The following is a 23,191-nucleotide window of genomic DNA, read 5'->3' on the forward strand; positions in this document are numbered from 1 at the left end:
GATATGTCTCATGAAGGGACATGTCTATTCTTCACTCACTTTCATATAAATATAAGAGGATGCTACATTTGAAAAACACATACCAAGAAGGCAGTGCTATTACATCTACAAGCGATCCTCGGAAAAACAATAAATGTAAATATAATTACTAACAAAAGAAGTGAATATATGGAAGAAGGAAAAGAGGGTTTTATCTTAGTTGGGAATTACATATTGATCAATGCTCACCATAAAGAAACATTGATTTGGGGGATTACGCGATGAAGAAAAAAAGAAGAAGAGAGGGAGTTTGATAAAAAGTAATGCAAGGGACGAAAACCATTGACCAAGACATATCACTGGCAAGGATTTAAGATTCATTAAAGACAAAAGGACAAACTGTTAAACACATTGGTGATCAAACCAATCTATTATGATAATAGATAGTTTCTATTATCCCTATTTAGTTTCTAATGGTTATCTATTGTAATCTTCTGTAAATATTAGAATGTTTGTAATAAATAGTTTTCTGTTTCTAGAATAGAATGTTTCTATTCTTTACAATTGTTTCCTAAGGAAACATCGTTCAACCTCTTGTATAAATTGACCTCTCGGTCTCTATTAATATCAAGCAAATATTTTCCAATTACTTCGTAATATGGTATCATAGCCAATACTCTAAATTTTTTCAAAAATAATTATAATTTCTTGGTTGAAATTATCTGCCTTTTATTTTCAAAATTATTTACATGCATATTTGCTCTGATCTCTTTCTATAATCCGACTGGGGTTTCCGTTTTGAGAGATCTGAATCCGTCGACTTCTGGTTCGGTCTTGCAACTCATTTCTGTCCAGATCCGTTTGTTTTTTTGCACATTTCTACCGTCTTTTTTTTTTTTTGCAGCAGGGCCGTTTTTGTTCACAACGCTCATTTTCGGGTTTAGAAATTTTTTTTGATTAAAAATTCTGGTGGGTTTCCATAAACTTTTTTCTGAAAAAATAAAATCTGATAGGGTTTCATATTTTTTTTCCAATTTTCTTTTATGGGTTTCTATCAATTTTCCCTTAAAAATTTCTGATTATGTAATTCACAAAGTTGTGTGTGATTCAAAAAGTATTATGTATTGGAAAATTTAAAATGGCAAACTCCTACAGAGCAACGAAAAAAGCAGGGCAGTCATATTATCAGAGAAATAGAAGCAAAAACCCTAGGTTGCCCCATTCGAATGGTAATTTTCCATGAACTTTTTCAAACGACCATAGCAGAACACGGTTTTATTCGGCCGTCCAAGATTCACATAGATCTAAATATGCCTTTGAAACGGCAAACATCTTCTCCATCTTGGAGAAATTCGAAGAAAAGCAATAGAGCCATCAGAGTCATTAGGGGGCATGTTTGTAGCAAAAGACATTAAAAGGGCAGACATCCGCGACCAAAATTCCTCCTATCTTCTCAAATATATCAGGTAGTTCTAGACCTCATTCGTTCTTTACCATTGAGAGCCTGGAAAATCAATTTAGGGTTTTCAATTTAACTAAATATGCCCGTCCACATTCTTGCGAATTGTCTAAAAAACCAGTAGGTTTAGAATCTCAACTGCTTTTTGAATCACCTCATTCTGATAGGTCTAGGTTTCAACCTGCATCTGATGCTTTTGCCCGAAATTCATACATCCCCTCGCGTCATCGTCATGTAATGACGAATGCCCTTTCTCCATCAAACCCTAAGAGTCATCATGATTCACAACCTCCAATAAAAAGAGTAGACAACACTATATTTATTTCCAACAAGGAAGTCAAAGATACTTGGCTTGAATGTCAAAAGGGAGGAATTTTTGCGATTTGGAATGGCCCTCAAAAAGATTTTCCCCTTCTCTCTGATTGGCTAGAAGAAAATTGCGATGAACAGGTAAGTATATCTCACTTCTCAGATAGGATTCTTTATTTGCATGGTTTGGATGATTCTATTAAGAAAGAATTCATTTCAGTATCTGACTGCTTCTTTAAAGGTCATGTTGTTAAATTTGTAGATTGGTCTCATGATTTTAGAGTAGAAGGGTTAGACTTTATGATTCCAACGTGGTTTAATATCCAATCTTTACCTCTGGAGCCTCTCCAAATCGAGATTCCTAGGTCTATAGGATCTGTCCTAGGAGAGCTTACTGGTATTGATTCCACCTTTTAGTGTTGTAACAATGTAAAAATGATCATCAAAACCAAGTTTAATCAATCAACACAGATGCAGAGGAAAGTAATAACTAACAAAGCTACATATGATCTAAAATTGCAAATTTATGAAGGCAAAATATCATAAATTATAAGATTAGATGGCATTAACAAAATCAGATTGAAGACTTTACCTCTCACTTTAGATTTCAACAGTAAATTCCCATGGATGAGAATCATGAGAAAAAGGAGTCAAAGGTACCTAGATCAGAACATCTCTACAACTCCTCATGAAAAGTTTGAGTTCCAGAGAGAGCCATTTTGTATAGAAGGGACAATTAGTAGATGGATAGAGGATCTTCCAGCAGACAAGGTTAAGCTTAAATCAGTCATAGTGGCTGATCATAAGGAGAAACAAGAAATGACTAATGATTTTAACTCTATCAAGATACAGAGATCTAAAGGAAAGAAAAAAGCATCAAAAAGCAGCAGGGGTCAGAATAAGATAGCAGAAAATGGCACAGTCAAGGAAAACAATCGAGATAGAGAATCTTAGCATCTGCAGGAACAATTGATATATAAAGAAAAGGAAAAGGAAAAATTCAACACCACCATAGCGAAGCATATGGAGACAGAGTTCCCACCTAATGATAAGTCTATAGAGTTTAAGTCACAAAAGTGAAGAGATCAAACACAGAGTGATCTCAAAATTACAGCAAGCAAAGGCTACAGGGGACAATAAAGAGAGCAATATAGTGGACAAAGAGAATTATTTGTTATTTGATCCAATTAGGGAAAATGAAGAGGAATATAAAATCCAGAAGAAAAATAGCCAAATGGAGCATTGTCAGTCATAGGAGCCTGATGACAAAATAGTAACTCCAGTTACTAATGACCTATACAAGTTTTGGCAAACTCTAGTTGTCGCAATAAACTCACCATTTACCCCAATCAGCAACCAAAAGGACAAGGAAATGGATACAAAGAAAGCAGACAAGTTTCCAATAAAGGAATTTCATGATTTCTTGAATAGGGATAGTATCGTGGATCCAGTAGTGGAGAATATGAGCATATCAAAATCAGAAGAAGATAGCCTTAATCACCTAACTGATGAATTAGTTCAAGTATTTTGCTTTGAGAATATTGATCAAAGCACGGATGCTCAGAAGGAGGATTTAATTAAGAGAATCCTTAAATTAGGTGGGAACAATTATACTTGTGAAGATCTAAGAAAAGATCTTTTAAACATCGAGAATGAGGATAATAAAATGAGCCAATCTCAGATGGAAGAGCAAGGTATAGATGCAGAACAAAAGGACAAAGACATGAGCAATGACAGCAAAGTGGGTTCAAATTCAGATTTAGGGAAGCATTCTGGTCTCATAAAACAAATATTAAAAGAACTCGAAAGTGAAGAAACTAGAAAGTACTTTTGTGAGAAGATTACTGCTGTTCAGAAGGTGGAAGCAAATTTAGACCAACTTGGGATTCATATGAATCAAGAAGGTCTTAAATCACCTATATGCGGCAAAATGAAAGGTAAAAGAGGAAGAAGATCATTAAAGGAACTAAGGGAAGCAGATGGGCACAACAGAGAACAACAAAAGATAGATCAGTTATTCAATAATGGGAAGGGGAAGTGCCTTCCCGAGGAGGTATGAAGATTACTACATGGAATGCTAGGGGTCTTAATGCCCCTAGCAGAAAAAGGTTATTAAAACATAACCTCAAATCCTTTGAATTTGATATTGTTCTAATTCAGGAAACTAAATTAAATAAACTAGAAGGAATTAAATTAGATAAGATGTTAGGTCTTTGGAATTATGTATTTCAAGAATCAATAGGAGCTTTAGGGGGTTTCGGTATCTTTTGGAACCCCAGGAAGGTTTCCATAGATATTCTAAACATCAACAATAACTGGATTAGTGGTAGTGTCCAAAGTTTAAAATCAGATCTCAAGTTTATTCTCATTAATGTCTATGGTCCAATTAGCAATCTCGGTAAAAAATCAGTCTGGGAAGATATTGGCTTATTTATGAATAATCTTAAGGGTAGCCTGTTTTTATTAGGTGGAGACTTTAACACAATTTTAGATATTAATGAAAAAGTAGGTGGAGATCAACAATTATCACAAGCATCTAAAGACTTCAAAGAATGATGTTATTCTCATAGCATGATTGATATACCAATCAGTAATGGGACTTTCACATGGAATAATAGGAGGAAGGATTTCGCTTACATTGCTGAAAAACTTGATAGGTTCTTGATTAAAGGTGACCTTGATGCTAATAATCCAAATTTTCAATCTTCTATGTTGCCGATTGCTGGGTCCGATCATTTTCTGGTCAGATTTGAATTTTCAGAGCCACATAAGCCTGCTAGGAATCCATTCAAATGTGAGAAAATGGGGTTTTTAGACCCCAATTTCATCAATAATATTAAAAAATGGTGGGCACAAGACAACTTTGAAGGTTCGAAGATGTTCATTTTTGTCGCCAAAATGAAGATGCTTAAGGAACGAATTCTCGAATGGAATAGGGAACACTTCAATAACATCTTTAAAGAAAAATTAGATATAGAAAAGCAATTAAAGGATTTAAACTCAGAAGTAATTAGGAAAGGTATGAACAATAACAACTATTTGTTAGAAAAAGAATTATTAGCAAGGCAAGAGGATATATTATCCAAAGAGGGAATTTTTTGGAGACAAAAATCAAGAGAGAGATGGTTAGATGAAGGGGATCGGAATACGAAATTTTTCCACAATTCCACTTTATATAACAAATCAAAGAGTAGAATAACTTGTATCAAAACCCACTTGGGCATTCTAATTGACAAACCAAGTGAAATTGCGGATACCTTCGTAGAATACTTTCAGAATATTTTAAACAATTATGAAGGATTGAATAGAACAGCCCAAGATAATCTTCTCAAAGTAATCCCAAAAATCGTCACATCCGAAGATAATAAGGTTCTAAATAAACCTATTACCTTGGAAAAAGTTAGGGTAGTAGTCTTTGATATGAATTCGGATAAATCTCTTGGCCCAGATGGTTTTCAAGCCTTCTTTTTTCAAATATCTTGGGACATAATAAGTATAGATCTATGGAAAGCAATTGAAGCCTCAAGAAATGGGGGTGCTCTTTTATCAGAAATCAATCATTCCTTTCTCACCTTGATCCCCAAAAATTTAGAACCTGAAACCCCGGGAGATTTTAGACCGATTGCACTTTGTAATACTGTTTATAAAGTTTTATCTAATATCTTAGCAAATAGACTTAAGGGCATTCTTCCTAAAATAGTATCGGAGGAACAAATAGGATTTGTACTAGGTAGATCCATTCTTGATGGCATTATTACCATTCAAGAGACAATTCATTTTGCTTGTACGAACAAAGAGGCATGCATGTTCATGAAATTGGACATTCAAAAAGCATACGGCATGGTTGATTGGAGGTTCCTATGTAAGGTTCTTGAAGCCTTCGGGTTCTCCCACTAATGGATCAATCTCATTTTCAAATTCATATCCATTCCCAAAATCTCAGTTCTCATTAATGGAACACCAGAAGGTTTTTTTTGATATATCAAGGGGTATTAGACAAGGAGACCCATTATCCCCCTCACTTTACATCATCATGGTAGAGGCATTTGGGAGAGCGGTGGCTGATGCACATAAAAATCAAAAGATTTTAGGCATTACTGTTACTAGAAATATGCCTAACGTTACTCATCAATAATATGCAGACGATAACATCCTCCCTGGCAAAAGTACAATTGAAAAAGCTCTTGGCCTAAAAGCCATCACTAAAGCTTATATGGAAGCCTCAGGGCAGAAAGTAAATGAGCTCAAATCTGAGATTTATTTTATTAATACAAGATCTGATTTAGAACAGCAAATATGCAAGATCATGGGATACAAAAAAGGTTTATTCCCCTGTAAGTATTTGGGAATTGCCTTAGAGAAAGGGTCGAAGTCTATAAGGTATGGTGCAATACCTTGGAAAAAATGGATGCAAAGCTTAGTTGCTGGAAGGATAAATGGTTGATAAAGGCAAGAAAAAGTACCAAGATCAGATTAATCTTATCTGCCATTCCAACCTTCCCTCTATCTTGTCTCCCTTTATTCAGCAGAACCTCCTAAAATTCGAATCCAAACTCTGGAATTTTCTTTGGAAGGATTGTGAAGAAGATAAAAAATTGGCACTTGTTAAATGGCAGAACATTTGTATCCTAGGATTTGAGTGGGCTAGGGATCAAGAACTTACAATGGCAAAATGAAGCCCTAGGTGCGAAATTAATTTGGCGTCTCTATAAGGAAAGAGAGCACAAATGGGCTAAGATTCTATACAATAAATATCTCAATGCGGATGATCCCTTATCGATCTTTAGGATGAAAAACCCTCCTAGAGGTTTAGAGAGCTGGAACTTTATGATAAAGTGTCGCCATTTGGTTTGTAAGTATTTGACTTAGGATGTAAGCAAGGGCGATGAGGCCTTGTTTTGGGAGGACTCTTGGGATGGACACCCCCCTTTACGACATAGGTTTGTCACTAAGGATCTCAAAGACAAATTAATTAATCTATGGGGAAATAAAGTCGGTGACTACAAGGCAGTGGTTTATGTAGAAGGCGAATTTAAATGGGTGTGGAAATCTCTGGATGGTATGGGTGTGGACGCTGAAACGATTAAAGATAATGAAAAACTTTTAGAAGATAGGAGGATTAAGCATTCAGAGAAGAAAGATGAACTCATTTGGGCAGCCTCAAATGATGGGAAGTATAGCGTGAAAAATGGTTATAGGGCACTATTAGATTCTCAAAAATGGGACAAAGTGGATATTCCGCTAAAACCCTGCTGGGATTCTTCATGTCTTCCAAAAGCAGGATTCTTTTTATGGTTGGCTTTCCAAAATAGAATGCTAACCATGGATAGGTTATGTAAACTTGGTTTTCAAGGTCCATCTAAATGTGTTTTATGTAAACAGAATAGCGAAAACACTAATCATATTTTATGTAACTGTCCTTTTTCCCAAAGATGCTAGGAATGGCTCAGATTCATGTTGGGGTGGTCAACTCGTTTCCCGAAATCTTTTCCTGAACTTCTCAAGGGATGGCCTACTAACCTGGCCAAGGGCATTTATAATAAACTATGGAACATTTGTCCTTCCATACTTGTTTGGGAAATTTGGAAGGAAAGGAATCGACGTATTTTTCGTAACTTAGAACTGAAGCCTGAAGAGTTCATAATAAAAATGGAAGCTAGCATAGTTGAAACAACTAATTCGCATCTTAGGAATACTCAGAAAGAAGAAGGCTCCTTCTCTATTTGGGATGGGCAAATGAAGAACTGGTCTAATTTGATTAATCCTCCTCTGTTCTATGTGAAGACTAGTAAGGAGGCGAGGGAAAATTGTAGATGGGGTCCTCTGCCGAAAGGATGGGCCAAATTCAACTTTGATGTTGCATCTTGAGGTAACCTAGGTACAACAGATATTGGATGCATCATTAATGATGATTCAGGTCACTGGGTAGCCAAAAAAGCCATGTCTATTCAACCAACTTCCAACAATTTGGCAGAATTAGAGGCTTTGAACCAAGGACTTCAGTTGTGTCATAAGTTAAGTTTATCAAAAGTTATCATAGGAGACACAGATAATCTTAAATGTGATTGGAAAACAAACAACCCCCAATTGGGTACTTAGTTCTAAGTTAGAAGAAGTTCTTGTTCTTCTAGATAAGTTTGCAGATAGTAGGATTTGTCATATTTTCTGGGAAGGTAATCTGAAAGCGGATTATTTAGCAAATTTGGGGGCGGATGGGGTCAATTCCTTGATCATCAAAGATATATCAACTATTCCGGGTTAATTATGGCCATTTTTGTTCCTCAAGATCCATCTTTATATGTATTAATAAATATTTATATTTTCAAATTTAGATTTATATATATATATATATATATATATATTATATAGATATATTTATATATACATGTATATATATTTATAAACATATATCCTCCTATATTAATATTTAATACCTTTTATATTGATCTTCAATTTATTTACGATGGCTCTTTTCTGAAGTTTCTAATCATTATATCCTATTCTATCTTTAGTGGTGACATTTTAACCGATCCTCAGTTTGATTGTTTCTCATCATGAAGTGGTGTGGGACATTTATTTGCCCCTATCTACTTTGCTGGTTTTAGCTTTTTTTGTGATCGTATCATCATGTAACAGTTAAGGCCAGCTCATGTTTAGATTTTGCGGGTGACATCATTTGATGTCATCACGGTAGAATATGTTTCTAGGACCTTCTTTTGCCTTTGTTTTTTCTTGGGTGTCGCCTTCCATCACTGTCATTTGGTCATTTCTTTCCTTGAATATGGAGTCGAATATCAGTGTTTATCATGCTACCGAAAACCAAACAATGGCATTTTGTGGAAATGTTAAACCGGAGAGATGGAATAGGATTCTCAATCCGGTGGATGATATGTCTAAGATTGCCATAAGCAGTCATCGGGGAAGGGGTTTTTGATGACCAATATACATGGAGGACTAACAGTGATATCATCGGCTCTTTCACTAGTTGCATGGCAAGAGCAAAGGTTGAGGCGGGGGCCATTATCAGACTTTGCCGCGACATATTTGATCCAGTATGGTGGAAGGGTCTAGAGCAAGTAGTTAACAACATAGATGACAAGCTTCGAATTCCTTTGTCAGAGAAATATATGAATCTTCCTCTTGGGTCCCTTGAATTAGAAACGGCTTATCATCGTCCTTCATTGGTAATTCGCGAGAACTATGCCTTTTACCGTGAATAGCCCAAGATGGAGGCAAGCATTCAATTTCTACTTTGCTGGAGAGGAATTATCGCAAACAAAAGCAAAGCATGGTTAACAAATTACCTCAATTTGTTCAATGCATATATCCAGCCAAGAGTGGTCTTCGACAATCTTGATGCCCTAAACTTCTGCACTCTGAACTCGGAGAAAACTAGCAGAGCTAAATCAGACTTTGAATTCCCTCCAAACTTCTATGTGGAGAACCCTAATGATATCCCTGAAGTTATCATGGTGTATTGGAAGTAAGTTATCACTGGTGTCCTTTTGGGAATTTTGCTCTATTTTTGAGATAGGGTTAGTAATCTGGTAGTAGATAGATATCATATAGATCGCTGTTTATATGATGGGTATATGTAATGATCAATAGGTTATGACATATCTCTGTATGAACTTAGATCTTAGATTTAAGAAGCTTATAGATTTAGACGAATGGAAAAATTAACTCAGTTATATCATGTATATATACTATATGGAATACAAGAAGTCTAGTTATTAATTTTGCCTCTTTGAAGTAATTTGTATTTGGATGCCCACGTGTGTTAAGGTTTTTTAGGCATTGTATGCATATCTTCTGATTTTTAGGGTTTGTATGCTCTGTTTATGGTAGGATCCATAACTATATTAAATTTTAGGGATTTTTAGTGGATGTCAACAATTTCCTTTTTTCTTGTCCTCAAATCAGATATAATGCTCTACGCTTGTTAAATGGTTTTATTTCCTTTAATCTCTCAAATGATTGAGATAGATCAAACATGCTAGCTGCATTATAGGTCATTTCTATATCAAGGGCAACAAACGATAATGCAATAACAAGAATCAGCATGGTGACCACAAGTAATAAATTCTGAAATGATGCATGCTATTTAGCAGGAATTCATCATTTTTTCTAAATTCATTCGAGCTCATCCAGGGTGTTATTTGATTCACTTATTAGTATTAATTTGACAAATATTTATCGTGATGGATAATTGTTTGAGTATTGGTTAATTGATATTGGTGAGGATGTTTTAGTATGATAGAATAGATACTCGGATATCATAAAACTCTCCTGGTTGGGCTTATTCAAAGGATGGTTTGTAACAGCTAAGGGGCCTAATTTTGATGTCCTGATATCGGAAGTGAGAATGGGTGCTAGTAGTGTGCCCATGCCGCCTGGTATTCCTTTGATACAAGATAGATTTTGATGCTATGTAGACAAGTGATTTTGGCATGATTGCCTCTTCCTTTTAGTTGGCTTTTAACAGAGGATATGCAGCTATGGTAATTTTAATTTTAGTTCAGCTCTTGATTTGAATTCATAATGGAGGCTTATATAGAGAATTTCATTTCTGGCTTTCAGTTTGGTTTAGGGCAGGTTTAATTGTGGTATATATCTTGACAAGTTTAGGGAAGTATTTTAGTTTATTCTTGATATAGTGTAGAGCTTCGGTATTTAAGATTAGTTTTTTAATATAAATATAGATTTAAATAATGTAGTTGTTTTAGAAATTTTGCAAGTTTTATGATTAACCAGTTTGATTGGCAAGTTGGTTAGACAGGAAAGCTCGAATCTGGCAACTATGCAAGAATGTAAAGAATATGATGGATCTTCATTAGGAAAACTTGTAATGTTTCAAAGAGCTTACGCTCCAAGAATTGTATGTAAATTCGATCTTTATAATAGATGAGATAGGAATAATTTGAGTGGGGTATGCCCCTTTTATGTTGTAATAATATAGGACCATGGTCCCGAGCTAAACTGGAGGTTTTCTTTCCCTGTTCTTTCCTACCAGTGACCGTTTGAATGGTGGAACGCTATTCTATGTATTTATTTTAGTAATAATCAATTATCATGGCCATTGGCCGTTTACCGATCCAAAAAAAAGAAAGAAGCTGTGTGTGATTCCTTTTTGGGTATGTAATTTTTTCCTCAAAATTATCTATTGGGTTTTACCGTTTTTCCTAAAAAAATGAAGCTTTGTATTGTTAGGTTTTGATTGTTTTTTCACCTCAAAAATCATGTTGGGTTTAAATTGATTTTTCACCTCAAAAATCATGTTGGGTTTTGATTGATTTTTCACCATAATGTGATGTGGATGGAGCCACTTTACATGGTAAAAGGGAGGTTACATGCAAAACACTTGGCACCATGACCCAAGTGGGTGAAAAGAGAAGTCCGGAGTTTAAAAGGAAAGGGAAGCCCTTTTCATGTAATACAAAGACCAATTTGAGCATAATATTGTGAACTACAATAGGCATACATAGACGACATGCATAACAAGGTTTAGAATATTAAATGATTAAACTCATGCCAACAACGACTAGCCAGATTAGGAGGAGTTGAGTTTGTATAGAGGTGCCATCAAATACGAAGTCTATTTTAGAAGAAATACTTGGTTGATGAAATGAAGCTGTTGGGAGTCTTTGAAGGCTTATATGAAGGAAATAAATTTTAGCGGCAATACAATATTGCTAAAATGAAAGATCATACTATCAATTAAATTCACCACATACAATTGATAAAACAAATTAATTAAATAGAAAGGGTATGAAATGGAAGGATAGAAGAATACAAAACAAAAACAAAAATATGATTTTTATGAAGATATTTACATTTATATAATGAAGTTGAAATAGAGTCTCCATGAGAAGCCAAAGCATGAGTAATCCAAGTGCCACATGAAGAGGAGCCATTTCTAGAGACACTACCTCTAAAAGATATTAAGTGAGATAAGTGTTTTCTGACTAGTATATCTTGAGAACTACCTTTATGTACTTTTTGTAGTTAGTTTCTTATTTATATTTCTATCTGTATTATAAGAGCTATTTGTCTTGGATCTTTTCTTTTCTCTTCGGGTATGTTCGTTTAGGAAAAGGAAGATTGATATTAGATTCAAAGGGAGTCTGCCACTTCGTTAGAGGCAACATTGGATGAGAAGCTCAAAAGATTGATATTTAGAGTGAGTCTGAAAATCCATGTGTGTGACTACATGATTTTAATGGGCCTGCTCCTTGTGTACATCTTGATGACTTGGAGACTTCCAAATGATCATCACTTGTATTTGTAGAAGTTATTGAAAGGTGATGATTTTAAAATAACTTAATCTTCTATTATGATGGATAAATTATGATGTCTAAGCAAATCATGATAGATTATATCTTGCATGGTGGATTAATTTCCTTAAACAAACCATGAATATAATGTTCCTATGGTAAGTATTATTGAGTATAGATGTGCACATAACTTATGGACAATTTGAGTATTTGGTTAACCGACTTGATATACTGAGGCCATTACTCCTGATATCATGAGATGATATCTAAATGGTGGGTATCTTCTAATCAAAGATATCTTTAATCATGCCAATTTGATATTACTTTGAGGTAATATCTAACCATGTGTTTATCCTCAATTGCTGAGATGGAGTGTTGATGCGTTGTAGCTTCAATTTGATAAATACTAAGTCAAAACTAGTGAAGATATGCATATATATTTAGTATATATGAGATTTATATATACACTTAACTTTTACAATACACACACAAATATTATGTAAATATTAGAGAAATTAATGTAATAGTGAATCGAGCATAATAATGAATAAATATGTCCCATTAAGGGACATGTCTCTCCTTGGCTCATTCTCAATATAAATGCAAGAGATATTACATTTGCAGCGATCCTAAAATTCAAAACTTTCCAAATACCAATAATAATGGCCCCAAGAGTGAATACTTCTGTGTGTTTTAAAGAGTTACCAAGAGGAGTTGTTAGCTTTGTTTCTAATTTCCACTAAAATGCAATTAGCAGCTTTGTGCATATAGTGAAGGGGTCAAAACAATTGCATTGGAGGAAAGTTAGTAATTATAATTAACTACAACCTACCAATACACAATGGAAAATACAGTTTTGTTGGCACTTTTATAGAGTTCTAAAGTTTCATGTGTGTAGTTTTCATAGGCATGGAAAAAAGGTGTAGTGATGTTGGTTATTCTACAATTACAACTTTGACTATCTAGCTAAGAATTGTAAAGTTTCGATAGTCAAAGTGAACAAGGGTTGAATTAGATAGGTTGTTGGCCTCATAAAGAATCATAAATCATTGATGAGGTTATGTGCGGGCCTCTCAACATTGCCAATTGAAATACTTTGCAATGGCCATTTTGAAATATACTTGAATGCCAAAACAATGAAATCATGGTGAAAGTGGTTATTATAACCACTTAGAAAAAAATGCTAACTATCTTTACCAACATATCCTCGTCCACAAGGAAACTTTTAGATTGACACTCGCATATAGGTATTAACATACTTCAAAGTATATGAGTACATAAATTTTTGTCTAATATTTATTTGAAATGCTTTCACAAACATACATGTAAGATGCAAATAAAAGATAGCTAAACCAAATTGTTTGGTGAAGTACCTTGAAAAGAAATGTCATTTCATGAAATGAGATGATGAAATGACTAGTTTGCAGAGACAATCAAATACAATTTAGAACTAAAAAACCATGTTTCAATAACTTTTGCCAACTCCCTTCTCACACATGCCAATGTGGAAGCGTAGAACAAGGTGCCTTGAAAGAGCTTGCTCTCATGGATGCCATTGTTGCAGAATGTATTTTCATTTAAAAAAAAAAAAGGTTTGGAAGCTCTAAAGGAAAATTTAATTGTGGTTGTATTGTGGAATTCAATGACTTTCAATATCCTCAATGTCGTGATGATTTGGGTTTTGCAACTGCAATTGTTACAAAGAGTGCCTCATGGGTAGTAGCCTTATGACTTTCACAATGGCAATACACACATGAAACAAATTTGTCAAAAATGCTTTAGAAATTATCACGAAAATGTAATATGCAGGTAAAAATAGCTGATTCCATATTACTTGTCATCTTTCCTACCTGCATCAAAATGGGAGTTTGGAAAACATTGTATGGGCAGCCATTAAAGCACAAAGAATAACTGATTTTTGTTAGGTGTCGTGGTTTGTAAATTTGAGAATTACATGCATGCAAAATATGGAAGCATGGTGAAAGCATGTTAAATATTCAACATAATGCCTTGAAGCATTGCGGCATGGAATGTAGTATCCACAAAATGGAGTTATTGAAAAGTCTTTAGAAACTTAAAGCAAACACAATTGATAGGATTAAAACTTAATTCTAGTGTGCGTATTGTTGGTGTCATTATCACTTTTTGTTATCTTTGGAGCTTCATTGGGGGGATATCATGTCTCTTTCTTTCCTTCCTATGGAGGGATACTTGACGATGTACACGTTATGTATATCGTCCTTGCAAGGCATTGAGTCCTCCATCTATCCATGCATCTTGTGTGCTTTCATCTCTATTTTAGAGGGGGTTTTCGTCCGATGAGGTTTTCTTAGTTTCTCCGCTTGTTGGTAAACAAATTTGTCACTACAAATGCTTTCTTTAGAATGACCCTATTCCTCCTGGGAGTAGTGACAATTGTGTCAACAGCTGGATAAACTATAACTGTATCAATATTGAATTTGTTACATCCCATATTTTATGTTAGTTTAAAAAATTATGAATATAGCTTAAGGCCGTTGAGATTTCATGCGAATTGGATATGATTGGTTAAAATTGGTTATTCGTTATGATTTCATGCGAATTGGAAATGGTTGGTTAAAATTGGTTATTCATTATGATTTCATGCAGATTGGAAATAGTTGGTTAAGTTGGTTATTTGTTATGGTTAAATTATTTGCATTGGAATTTATTGGAAATGTACTTTCACTACATTATTTTCTTTGCAGGTGCACAGTGAAGGGGAAAAGCATTGACAGAGAGGGATTAGGGCACGAAAACCAACCTGCTACTGAGTTTGTCGAGTATTCATCTAAGCCACCTTGGCCAAGGAAAAGAAGACTAGTGTAGACTAAGTAATGCCAAGCTTCCACTCTGAGTTGACTAGGTCATTTAATTTAAAAGGATATGTACATACATTTATATAAATAGTAAATGAAATAAAATTGTTACTTTTGATTTGGAATTTGGACACTCTGCATTATTTGATGTTGGATGTATTATATTATATAAGTAATACCTAGGGTATTTATGTATATTTGTACGTATTAAAAATATATAAATATACGTGTGTATACCTATATTTTTAATATAACATATACATATACACACACAGATATATATAGGTAAAATAATACGTAGTACACGTAAATAGTATGAGTATTATTTATGTCATAGTATGGTTAAAGATTTAATTCCCATATCAAATTTAATTTTAACTCATGAAAGCCATCGACCTCTTATAATTCTTTTTTTAATTTGGCCTTTTGTATTTTCTTCCAATATTGTCGTTCCGTCGACCAAGATTGTAACATACAAACATGTCTCCCCCTCATGTTCTCTCATGCAATCGTAACTCCATATTGTTCATTCATTTTCCATGATTGCCAATCATTCTCTCTCTCTGTAACATTTGGATTTTCTACAACAACTTTATTCCTTTTTACATTATTCAATTTAAAAAAAAAGATCAGCTGAAACTAAAATTTTAAACTAACTATGGAGATCAATCTAGACTAAATACTGAAGTTAAATTGAAAACTAAATCTATTCTAATTACTGAATTTTTAGTTTTAAAAGAGTAAATCTAATCTAATACGGAAATTAAATCTAAATGCTGAAATTTATTCCTAATCTGAATTGTTGAAATGAAAAATTTCATCTAACTTGCCAAAAGAAATACATCTATTCTCAAATAAACAACCAGTATTAATGATCAACTCTGAATATTAATGTTCTCATCTTATTAATATTATTTAATGTTATATTATTATCTTGGTTAGATTATAATTAAGTATATACAAGGTGACATTATTGTATTATAAATCCCAATATAATAGTGCCACTTTGCAAATATTTAATTGTAATTTTAATCAAGATAGTGATATAATATTAAATGATATTACTATTTAATAAATAAAGGTAAGAATATTATTTTATTTTAAAAGTTTATTTTATTTTTAGCTCATGTAATTTCCCACTTAAAAATTTATTGTCAAGCTCTAACAATCTTGCCATGGCGACTTTTAGATCAAACCTGATATTCCTGATAACTAGTTCATATGATCATCCCATTTCTAGATGACCTCGTTTCATAATGCTTCCCCTCCTTCTTGGGTCTTTATCTTGCAACCTTTAAAACAATCATTCTCGCCAAAACATCAATTCATAATTCATAATTTGTTAAATAATATCGTTAGGAATTTCATCATAAATACTAACTGATTGAACAAGGGCTAAAAACTATCTTCATTTCACATGAACACAACGGCTAAATTTAACTAATTTAAATTCATATAGTACTTTAGATCGATGCAACATCTTAAGATAACTGCTTCAATTTCACATGAACATGAATAAATAAAGAAACGGCTATAACTACCATGATGAAACTACGGCTAACTTCACTTGAACATGAAAAATTATTTTCGTTCAACGGTTATATTTAGCTTAAAATAATAATAATAATAATTTAGGGCAAAAATTGGGATGTAACACTCTCTCTCTCTCTCTCTCTCTCTCACACACACACACACACACACACACACACACATTACCAGTCGCAGCTGATCCTGGGTTACACAACTCACTCATAATTATGGCTGTGTTTGCATATGCATATTTTCATTCAAAAAAGAAAACTTCCTACCGAACTGAGATAGCAACGTAGGAACTGTTGCACCAGCTAATAAAATCCATTGAAGCCTATTGATTAAGTCAAGCTAGAAGAGCAAGTAAACTACAAATCAGAAGTCCCATATTCAGGTCGTATCTATCTATGAGTTGTTTACTTCATTACCACTAGATTTGAATTCATGGCTTGCACAAGGATGGTCCAGTCAGACCATTGTTTGCAAATGAAAAGTCCATATAAGCCAAATGGAATTATTTTACCAGCATTCATAGGCTGTAAATTGCCTTTGTTATATATTTTAATTCTGAAATTTAATTGTGTCGAGAACTGTTGGAGCATGTCTTTATACTTCTAAAATACAGTGGCATCAAAGATATATGCCCCTGAGATATATGAAAGAATATCCATGGCTGAAAGATTTTGGCTGCATTGGAATTATAATCTTCCTTTCTTTTCTGGTTTTATAGTTGAGCATAGAACAAAATTTACTTTGTATAACTGAATATTTTATAATTTAAGGTGGAAAATCACACCAGAAATTATCAAGGATAGACAAGAATGGCTGAGATGATTGGTGTAGTCCATATGAAATGGACAGTTTGATAAACCTATAAAGATAGAAAGATGTATTAGAACTATGAAGAATTTACGAATAAGTTGAAATTAGTAAATCTAATCAGCTCATAGTAGGAATTGCGTATTAGTTACGTCGGTCAAGTCAAGTAGTAGGTGATTGGGCACATAGTGTCCTTTAGAAATCCTTGGCCAAGGTAGGTTTAGGATGAATGATGCTGCTATGATCACCAGAGATCAGGAAAACTCATAGTTGGATGGATAGACTATTGGGAGGTACCCACAGTTTAGTTGGGTGTGTAGTTGACAACTCTAACACCAAGTGCTTAGGTGGTGGGACGAGATGGTGTATATGTGTCTTGTCTTGCATAGGGTAGGGCCATTCTTAGTAGAGAATGAGTGGGGATTACACTAGGTCCGTGATTGGGAGGTTAAGCCTCTGTCAATGCTTTTCCTCTCCTCCAAATGCCTAGACCTGCATAGTGCAAACCAATTTCTACTTCTCTTGATGTTGTGTGATCTAAACCTTGATAGTAATCCTTTATTTCTTTCAATTGCTTCTTTATGTTAGTTTCAACATTATATTTAATGCAATTACATTCCTCTTCATATGAGCTAGTAGTGAGGATTTGTAGTTAGTTTTTAATATTTTAGATATCATGTGTAGTGTATTTAGTTGATCTATTTTGATCGTTCATACTAGTTCATTAAAAAGGTAGTTTAATTCTTACTATTGATAGATAGAATCTTTTCATGAGAATGCAATTACTATTTAGCAGTTACTACTTTCTGTTAATTCCTTTTCATGTGAATGGGTAGCTAGCTTTACTTCTATTTGATAGAAGAAAGAGTAATTTAAGGGTTTTAGTCCTTAGAAGATTTAGTTGTTGCATATGGTATGAAAGCTCTGGGTTTGACACTGAAACTTGGGTTCGTTACTAAATTAAAACTGTAACATAAGTGTTTGAATGAGAGCTGGATGAGAACTCAAGTGATGCCTCAAAAGAAACCCTAAATATGATTACTCATTATGTTCCATATTTAGAGATGATGAAACATTAGTCCATGCCTTAACCAGAATCAAAAAGAAAAAAGTCAAATAGACTGTTGCTAGGAAGGCAATCATGAAACCAAAATTATCCAAGCTTGGAATTCAAAGCAAACTGATCTACTTATGATGTATTATGCACCTTGTATTGGGCAGATTGAGCCCGAGGAAGGGAACAAATTGAATACCTAGGGATAGGGTGTTTGATTTCCTTAAAAAACTATGTTTGAAATTTTGTATTCACAATAGTGGGTAAATTTTGTAATGAATGTAGTGTTAGTCGCAATAGAAATCCTTTAAAAAAATGGAAATCAATAAAGAAAGTGATGGGAGCAAAATATATTGTTTAGTTACCTCTTCTTTTTACTTCTTTAGCAACCAACTTAAAAAGAAAATTGATGGATGAAACCAATTTTATTTCAGGAAAGCTTGTTCAAAAGCAATGGAAACAATGAAAATAACAATCGAGCACCAAATGAGATATCCAAGTTGGATAACTCACAAAGTTCTATGGACCAACTTGTTTAAGTACTACTAGATACCCAAACTCGAATGGAGCACATGGAACAAAGAATGAATGATCTAGTAAATCAACTTGGGCAAGGACACGAAGACACCTGATTCTCATCCCTTCCCAAAACTGAACCAGAACCATCTGCTCAAAGTGAGCAAGGGAATAGGCCAATTCCAACTCAGTTGGAGATTCAAAAGAAGAAAGAGATAGCTAGTAAATTATCCATTGATATAAAGAAAATTAAACCTCCAAAGTTATTCAAGACTAGAGTCTCGAGATGCTATTGAGACATGGTTAACTAAGATGGAAAAAATTGCAGTGTTCCATGGGGACATGTCCCCTATGGTTTTGGGATCGTACCTGTACTGGGGACGAAACGGGGACGGATTTTGGCCGTCCCCTGAGTTGTCCCCTTTTTGGCAAATTCGGAAACGTCCCCAAAATGACCAATTTTTTTTGGTAGGAAACTTGGGGACAACCAGCAGTACCTCCGTCCCCGAAACTGTTGGCCATCCCCTTTTTTCCAGCCAATCTGGTAAGGGCAAAATGCCCTCAAAAAATTATTTTTTTCTAATTTTTTCAGTCCACGCAGCCCCTAGTCATCTTAAAAACATAAAAATATGCAACCCATATTTGATCATTTTTAGATTTGACATACTTGTTAAGAGGAATAAAAAAACACAAGAGCAGTAGCATTAGTGAGGAAAGATTGTGTTTAGTGAGGAAACATTGCGTTTGGTATCTACTAACTATTTTAGTTGGACTTCTCTTTATTTCATTCTGATTTCAGCATGATTCTTGGAGCCTTTAGGTATTTTTATTTTTGCTATATATGTGTGTGATATTGTTATAATGAGAGCATTTAGTATTAACTTTTTAAAGATTGTGACAAATTTGTCCCAAGTAATATTGGTGATCTTAAGATTCAACTCCATTATACTATTTTCCCACCAAGTAGCCGCTTCTCCAGTAAGTTGATAGATTCCCCCAAACAATTTTTGAGGTTTCAGAAAAACTCTTTATGGTTCAACTAGAAGGATACGTCACACTTGACTAGAAAGTGTGCAGGCTTTTAAACCATCTCTATGGTGTAAAGTAAATTGTTTGAGCTTGTTAAGTCACGATTATTGATAATCTCTTAGAACATGGACTCATTAAGAGCTGGAGGGGGAGATTCTAATATTGAGTGTATATACTATATATTGATAATCTAGTTGTTACTTGAAATTCTAAGATGACTGGTGCATCACAGATTGATCAAAAGGTAAAGCATTGGAAGGCATTGTATCATGGAATAAATGTGTAGTATCACAAAATCATATCATTGTATCTCAAATAGAGTAACATGAGATATTGCTTGAGAAGTTCAAAATGGTAGATCGCATGCCCATCTCAACTCTCATGGGCTCTTGTCTATAACTATTAAGGAATGACCCATCACGTGAGGTAAATGTGGCTCTTGCCTAGTTGATTGGGGGTCTCATTACCTAGCATCTTAGTCATAATATTCGCATGAAGCCATTTCTAGATTTCTAGGCAAAAACAACTTCTAACAATACCCTTGTTTGCGTATCTGAAGCAAGGTCAGGGCAAAAAAATCATTGACAAAAAGATTGTGTTTGGCGCCGTTGGAGGGTCGTGTCTGAAGTTGTTTGTCTGCTCCATTTCACTTTGCAATGTGCATCTTCTTTACTATGTATTTATCTGCGTTTGATTTGTTTTGTCTATCTTCTCCATTCACTTCCTATTTACAGACCTGTGCGTGTAGAGTTTGCCAAAACACTTCATCCATGATGGCCATTTGTAGCCGACGGTCTTGCCTACAATAACATTTTTATTTATTTGTTTAGGTTTAGAAGTTTTGTAAGATTATAATTATAAATGTTATTTTTATTATTATGTCTTAATTTTTTATATGATTATAATAATAAATGTTATGTTTATTAATTTTTTATCAACGATAAATCTTTGTATCTGTATGTATTTATTGAAAGAAAATTATTTATATTCTGTGTATATTTATTTCTTTTTTTTAATTCATTATCAGTAAAATATTGATATTTTATATGTTTATTTATGATTATTAATTAATTTATTATTATAGTACTTTATTATTATTTTTAATTCTGTAGTATTCACAGCTTTATTTTATTTGTAAAGATTAGATAAAAGTATTATTATTCTTTCATTTTATTTCTCTTTATTAGCAAAGAAAAGTTAAAGAAATCATAATCTATAATTGTTTCCACAAAGTTACAAACCCTCCAGAGTTAGGAATCAGGGTTATATATTTATGATTTTTTGAAAATTATAGAAGGCAAATTTATTGTCGAATATTTTTCAATTTTTTTGCCTTGCTGAACTTTATCCGAATTTCATAGTTTTCGAACTCGAACCTTGTGATTTAGCCTGGCATACACTAGGCCATATATTAGCTATGTTGTGAGTTATCTTTTGAGGTTCATGCAGAAAACAAAGATGTTGTATTGGAAAGAAGAAAACTAATATTTAGGTACATACATGGTACGATGGTGTATGGCATCAAATTTAATTAGAATGCTGGATTTTTCTTGACATGATATATTGACACAGACCACAGATTCTTTTGATGACAGGAAATCCATTTTATTAGTCCTATTCTATTTGGGCTCCAGTCCCACATCACAGGAGAGTAGGAAGCAAACTATTGTTTCTAAATTTCCAGCGAAGTAGAACATTGTGATGTAGGTGGAGCTGCTTGCAAAACAATATGGTTATGTCTCATACTGATGGGAATGGGAATACTTGAGAAACAACCTATAGTACTCCTTTGTGACAATCATGGTGTGTTGAAACTTCTTGGTGATACCGTATTTATGTGTATAAAGCACATTGAAGTTGTGTCAGTTCATCTGTGAAATTTGTCAACATCAAAATATTCAGCTCTAGTTTTATTGTACTCGAAAACTGTGTACCAGCATTTTCACCAATCACTTGTAGTTGTGATGTAATTCATAGAAGCTTATTGGATTTGTTTTTGGGAAACTGATCTAATAAAGAAGGGATTGCTAGCATTATTTTGTTACACTAATAAAATAATGCTAAGTGCGAGGAATGGTTTTACCTACATCCATTGATCATATTAATGGTTTCTATCAATATTTCTTGCCTCTGGACTTGGTTGATTCATTGTTCCCAGCCACATGTAAATCATTTTAAAGAATAAACTAGATATGAAAAGTAAAAGAAATTGAGAGTCTCCTTTGATTTATTCAAGAATGTTTAGAGGGTTTTACCTTTGATTTTTTTTCTATAAATATTGGAAAAGCAGATGTAGTGTACTGGAACTTGTAAGAATTGTAACTTTTGTTCACTGCATTTTAACACTCTTGATCAACATGTATATATTTTCCAAGTTTTGCATGTTATTGACTATTTTGCTCGAGAATTTTAGCAAATGTTAAGCCTGAACTGATAATGGAAATGGACTTAGTGTAATTTATCTAGTGCAAACATGAGAAGACTGAAATTTGAATGTAATAATGTTTGTTGTCAGGTTCTCTGGCCTAATGGTGTTTTTATCTCTAAAATCATTGATTCTCAAGAAACAGACTTTTACCATATCAGGCAAGCTGCTAATCAAGAAAGTAGCCATAATAAGATCTCAGCACCACCATCTTTCGAGCAACAACTTGAAATGGCTCGTAGAGCTAGATTTGTTCATGACACCCTTCTTGGTGAGCTACTACTTCTTGTGCTTATGGACTCCATTCCAGTTACAATGTATTGCCTTATGGATTGATGCATTTCCAAGTGTTCTGCTGTTATATTATTGCATGTACATTTAATGTTGCATTTCCATTTTAAATATGAATATTTTCAATATCGCATACAAAAATCAACTAAATCATATATTTATTATTGTAATAGGCTGCACATGTCTTAGGATAATGTTTTTTATTTATGCTCTTACCATTATATTGTAATTGTTAATATTAGAAAGAGAATTTTGAGGGAGAAAGCTATCGTGCTATAGATGAGATTGAGAAACCTAAAAGAATTCAAAGTATAAGCTGCTATTTCAAGAAGTGTGAGTCAAAGTCCAAAATACTAGAAGAGTCTGAGAAGGTTATCACGATTCGAAAGATAAAAAAAAGGAAGTAGAGATTACAATTATTGATTTGAAATTTGGAATCAAAGAAGAGAAAAGAATTGAAGAAGAGGTAAAAATCCAAGTGAAAGCAAAGAAAGAAAATTGTTTCCTTGAGGAAAGAATAGGAGAAGACAACCACCAAGTTAAACAAAAGCCTCAAGTTTGAAAAGAGCACTGAAATCCTAGATGACATTGTTAATGGGCAAAGGTCACCATCAAATAAAACAGGCCTTGAAAATAAAGAAAATCAAATGTCAAGGAAGATTCTAAAGA

The 23,191-nt window shown here is 33.8% G+C and overlaps 1 protein-coding gene across 4 annotated transcripts in view; it reads left to right on the forward strand.

The window, feature by feature from the left end:
* The window catches only part of LOC149550689 (phox domain-containing protein), a 120,663-nt gene that overhangs the window by 90,426 nt on the left and 7,046 nt on the right, over positions 1 to 23,191 (forward strand). The window contains exon 13 of one of the 4 annotated variants that reach the window (XM_089786248.1): positions 22,322 to 22,502. In XM_089786248.1, the coding sequence (XP_089642374.1) occupies positions 22,322 to 22,502 (181 nt within the window). Of the gene's footprint in view, positions 1 to 14,747; positions 15,690 to 21,385; positions 21,849 to 22,321; positions 22,503 to 23,191 lie in introns of those variants that run through there. The other 3 variants (XM_089786251.1, XM_089786249.1, XM_089786252.1) reach the window with 3 other exon arrangements.

This window comes from Cupressus sempervirens, chromosome 6 (assembly GCF_028749045.1).
Source record: "Cupressus sempervirens isolate cs-2001-9-10 chromosome 6, ASM2874904v1, whole genome shotgun sequence".
In the NCBI taxonomy this organism is placed as follows: Eukaryota; Viridiplantae; Streptophyta; class Pinopsida; order Cupressales; family Cupressaceae; genus Cupressus; species Cupressus sempervirens.